This window comes from Micromesistius poutassou (genome assembly GCF_964030765.1).
Source record: "Micromesistius poutassou genome assembly, chromosome: 17".
Taxonomy (NCBI): domain Eukaryota; kingdom Metazoa; phylum Chordata; class Actinopteri; order Gadiformes; family Gadidae; genus Micromesistius; species Micromesistius poutassou.
Genome location: NC_140287.1, coordinates 4,719,090 through 4,724,258, shown reverse-complemented (window position 1 = coordinate 4,724,258; position 5,169 = coordinate 4,719,090). Strand labels below are relative to the sequence as shown.

General features: G+C 44.6%; 1 protein-coding gene across 1 annotated transcript in view; it reads right to left on the bottom strand.

The window, feature by feature from the left end:
- Nucleotides 1-4,633, bottom strand: part of LOC311362239 (uncharacterized protein) — a 5,726-nt gene extending 1,093 nt beyond the window's left edge. The window contains exons 1-3 of the mRNA XM_084482054.1: nt 4,005-4,633; nt 433-514; nt 1-194 (exon numbers count right to left, since the gene is read on the bottom strand). The exon at nt 1-194 is cut by the window's left edge and continues 1,093 nt beyond it. Of these exons, the coding sequence (XP_084338180.1) occupies nt 1-194; nt 433-514; nt 4,005-4,073 (345 nt within the window). The 5' untranslated portion in view covers nt 4,074-4,633. The remainder of the gene's footprint in view (nt 195-432; nt 515-4,004) is intronic.
- Nucleotides 4,634-5,169: the final 536 nt, after the last annotated feature.

Here is a 5,169-nt window from a genome sequence, read left to right as displayed (position 1 = left end):
CTGGTGCAAGGCCGACGCCCACTTCCTACCTTCGCCGATCCGGCTGATGCGCTCAAGCTCCTCCTCCGACGAGTGGCGGTCCAGGTTGGCGTCCAGGAGGAGGCGGAGCCGGCGCAGGCGGGCCGGGGAGAGCGGCCCCTGGTTGTGCTGCTGGCTGGTGGCCAATGGGGTGAGGCCGCAGTTCCGACGCCTCTCTGGCCCGCAACGCAGCACAGCCACACAGACACACGCACACACACACACACACACACACACACACACACACACACACACACACACACACACACACACACACACACACACACACACATTTGAATGTCAAATGTTATTGTGTTGTCGTGATGATGACATCATTTGCGGTGCAATGGAAGCATGGCCAATGAGAACGCTAATCGTGAACCCGTGGGGTTTGGTAAAGAGCTAAATACACACCTCTGTCGATTTGCGCAAGCTCCTGATTTTCACCCTCCGAGTCGTCACTCTCGAACCCTTCCCCACTGCCATGGTAAGAAATCTGAGAGAAAAGCACACACACGTATTAAGGTTCGCTCAAATGCATGACATCACTGTGAAACTCTTTGTATACTAAAGTAGTTGTGTTTCCATTCTCCTTCTCGTGTATTGAAGCCATTCGATGTTGATGAGTTATTTGAATAGCAACGAGATAGCAAAGTATTATTTATCCTAACAGAGAGTGAACAAAACTGACCAAAAAAATAATTATAACCCTGACCCTTCTTCACTTAAGAAGAACACATACTGGAAGTTTAAGCACACCACAAACACTGCAGTGGCAGAAATCAAGAGTGACCTAATTATTAAGTAACTTCCAAGTTACAACATCGTGCTTAGTTCAAGCCACAAGGGAAAAACGTACATCACTGCTCTACAACCATGACATTAATAACAGGTTTTTACCACCACAATACCAACAATTATATAAAATACTTTATTTAAACCGCTGTCTTTGTTTACAGTGCCAACAAGCAACACTTACTTGCATTAGCATTAACAAGAGCAGATGAATCAGCTTATTTGTTTGTGGCACCGGTGAAACTGGTAGCTACTTCCGTTTTGTTTCAGCATCTGATCTAGTCTGGTTCTTTAAAAAAAGAAATATATTCCTTCTCTGTACAGCAGTAGCAACAAAACAGAAAGCTGGCTGATTGCAGTGCGAAGAGTTAAGTAATGCTGCTCACACTCCGTAATTACCACACTGAGGCATGGGCGAGCAGCTGCCATCTGGGCCTGTGTGCACACACACACTGGGTGTGTGCGTCTATATGTGTGAAAGGGGGCACGCACACACGCGCACACGCGCGCACACGCGCACACACACACACACACACACATACACACACATACACACAAAGTGTCCCCCCCTCCATTCTGCAATACATACTTGCCTACACGCCTTCTCTGAATTCGCGTTCACAGGCAATTAAAAAGGGAGGGTGTTTTTTGGGGGAGAGACTTGGGTTAGGGAAACATTTGAGCTTGGTCCTAACGACTTCATTTAAAGTAAGATGGTCGATTCAAGATTGACGTGGTTCCACAGCAAGTCTTAAGATAAACAACAACAACAACAACAACAACCCAGGACTAGCCGGGCCCTGCTATCTTTCTCCATCCAAGAGGAATCTCACAAAGGCTTAAGAAAAGTACTGGGGAGGGAAGCAGGTATGCATCCACCCTGACAATGGTGTTTCCTACAAGCCCGGATACCAAGCTACAGAGGAGCGGCTTTTGAGATATCAAACGTCTGGGTCTGGGATATTAAAGAAAAGCTACCTGATAAGAAACTTTGTTGACTCATAGGGACCATGTTAGATTTCTCTCAAGGAGACAATGACTTATAGGTCAAACACTTTATAAATAACAGTAATAATAATTAAGAACTGCACTTGAATGTATCAGCCAATATACAAGTGGTAACAATGAGTTCATCGTAATGGGTGGGGTGAATGTTCTTTGGAACTCCTCAGAAACCTTTTCAGTCAGGTAATTAAACTATTGTGAACCTAACCCATGCAACGATGACGCCTAACCCACACCATCAACGGTCCGACACACAGGCAGCATACATTTGTTTACAACGCTGCACGTTGTAAAGTAGTGTGTCAAGTAAGTAAGTGTATGCATTAGCCCCTGAATGATTTAGACATGTTGAAACAAAAGATTGAAGATTTGCTTATGGGTGTGTTACTCATAGATTACTTATTACTACAGCATGTTTAATTCCATTCAATGTCTCAATGGAGACTTAAAAAAAAAAGTGTTGAGACAGCATAAATTAGCTACTAGGTGCTTATCGTGCGTAAGATGCTAAAAGAGGGGGGCGGGTGCGGGTGCGGGGGGATATGGAGAGACTGTGTTTAGTGCGTTTGTGTGTCAGGAGCAGTTGAATGGAATCCTTGTCTCTGACTTGCATCGCTGAGCCGTCTACTAATCGGGATCAATGGCAGTCCTGCAGCGTGCAATGTCACCGCGTATACGCATGCCACCCAATACTCTCTCACTCGTCCTCCCTCTGCCTTCTCTCTACTACACACACACACACACACACACACACACAAATACACTCAACTACACACACATAAACACCTACAGGAACACACATATGAGGCATCAGCATTGCTCTGCCCTTCCGCATGGACAAGGGACACTCTAGCTCTCCCTTTTCCTCTCTGGGTCACACACACACACACACACACACACACCGAAAAATCCAATGCAAATCCACATATCACGGTCAGCTTGGCTTTAACAGATCTCCCTCCACGGCCATAGTGTAAATAGTCTTGATCAGTGTAAGCTACCCTGCAGCAGGAGCGTAACGGGGTCAATAGAGGCCTAAGTCCCCTTGTGAAGCGATGCTAATTAACCCTTAGCACTTATCCTCGGTTGACAGCCTCCAGGACTCTGTGTGGGGCGTTTCAGTTAGGCATTCAGGTAGGGAGGGAGGGAGGAAAAGTTCAACGCACTCTTTGGCGTCGTGTGGAGGGCCCTCCTCGGCCTGGACTGTTTTTGGAGACGAAGTGTAAACAAATTGCTCAATCTGCAAAGCGATGGGTTGTAATGTCCTTGGTTTTCATCTAAATCAACAGATGCCCACATGGCGTTGTCCCAGTGGAAGACATGTTGTGCTGTTAAATCCACAAGTCAGTGGCACCGTGGGACGAGATGTGTAGGAACACACAGTCACTCATGGTATCATATACCGTCTGACGGTATCATAAAGCATCCATGTGTGCAAGGGCAACTATGATAGATAGATTATATATACGGTATTCTAAAAGAGAGCAGATGGCTGTTGATAATTATTAAAATAGCACACAGTATCTCAGCTTATTAACTGTAAGCTTATCTGTTTCTGTCCGTGTGTGTGCAAGGGGGGGGGGGGGGGTAGCAAGGGTGGTGTCGTGTGTGAGAGAAGAGGGTGAGAAAGAGGATGAGAATGTGTGTTAGATGACGTGTTACAGAATGTACAGTGTGTGTGTGTGTGTGTGTGTGTGGTGTGTTTGTGAGAGCATGTGAGTGTGTGTGTGTGTGTGTGTGTGTGTGTGTGTGTGTGTGTGTGTGTGTGTGTGTGTGTGTGTGTGTGTGTGTGTGTGTGTGTGTGTGTGTGTGCCAACCAATGCTCATCTCAGCCTTTTGAAAGCATTAGTGTTTAGACTTAAGCAATGGGCAAACGACACAACCTAATTCCTTAAATGAATGCAGCATACCTAGTGCGAGGAAAACAATAACTGCATAGCCAATGGTCTACTAAGCAACATGTCACATAACAAAAGCAAACCCACACCTTTCACAAACACGAAACACTTTATTTTTAGTGCTATTTTCGAAGGTGTAGTGTAGGCCTACTAAAGGCAATAATCCAGGACACGTAGCAAAAAGTTGCAACTATTCTGTGTAGGACTATAGCCTACTGTTCCAACGGTACCTAATGGGACGAACACACAATGAGTTATTATGCGTTATAATTCCACACCAATACGTACCTTTAGCTGGAAGGGATGGATCTCATTGAGCGAATGTCTTCTAAGCTTCTTTGTCAACGTCTTCAGCATTGTCCCCCTGCTTTGCTTATGGCTTATTGTTCTACTATAAATTTCGTAGCAGTAAAAAAAAAAAAGACTGGACCGACGCAGCACGTCAACTACACTTCATTAAAATGTACCACTTCGCACATTAAAAGGCACAGGACTTTCACTTCTGCTGATTGCAAAACGCATGTACAAAAACAATACTGTTGAACAGCTGCAGAGTCAGCTCTGAGACCGAACATCGATCACCACCAAACTTATCTTGTTGACGAGAGTGATATCGAAATAGGTGAAACTGCGTCAATAGGCATTTTGGAAGTTTGCAAGTAGTTAATACGCTTGTTATTGCGCGTTCATTGGAGTTGCATTGCGACGCGTCTCGAACAGTCGCTTTCCCGGAGCTCAGTGGATGAACCGGTAACCTCACTCTGTCCGACCTTCTTCATCTTAAAGACTGCGACGAAGAATGTAGGCCTAACACGTCACGTTAAAAAGAACACGAATAAAAAAAGAAGCAACTTTGTTTGCGCCCCAGACACGCACACACGCACACTCGCATACATACACACAACAAAATGCACTTCATTTACATGATGAACGCTCATAGTACTCCTCTCGCTTGTGCATCCTGTTCGCTCATTGGCTGCTCGGCTCAGTGATGTCAGGTTTCGACCCAGGGAGGAGGGGGGCGTTTAAAGCCACATTCACTCATCTGTTCAACTCATCTGATACCAAGATGACTACAACATGTAGTCATATAATGTGTCTCGGTTTGTAGTGTCTATGTTTCGATTACAACACTATTCATTTGCAAGTGGCATGCCTCTTCTTATTTAACTAAATCCCATGCTATGCAGTATTTTTTGACAGCATTACTCCCTGATGAGCCAAATGTTTAAGATTAGAAGATAAGATTTTCCTAATGATCTACATTGTAACAAATAAATAACACATATATGTTTAACTCCTTTTGTTTATGAACATAAAGCCCCAAGGTAAACTATCAACAACAAATGTCATTGACATGCCAATGGATAATTACCTGTAATTGTAACGTTCATGGCTTCCCCATTGAGTGGATTAAAATGTAACCATCGCAAAGGGAAATAATTTAATCTGC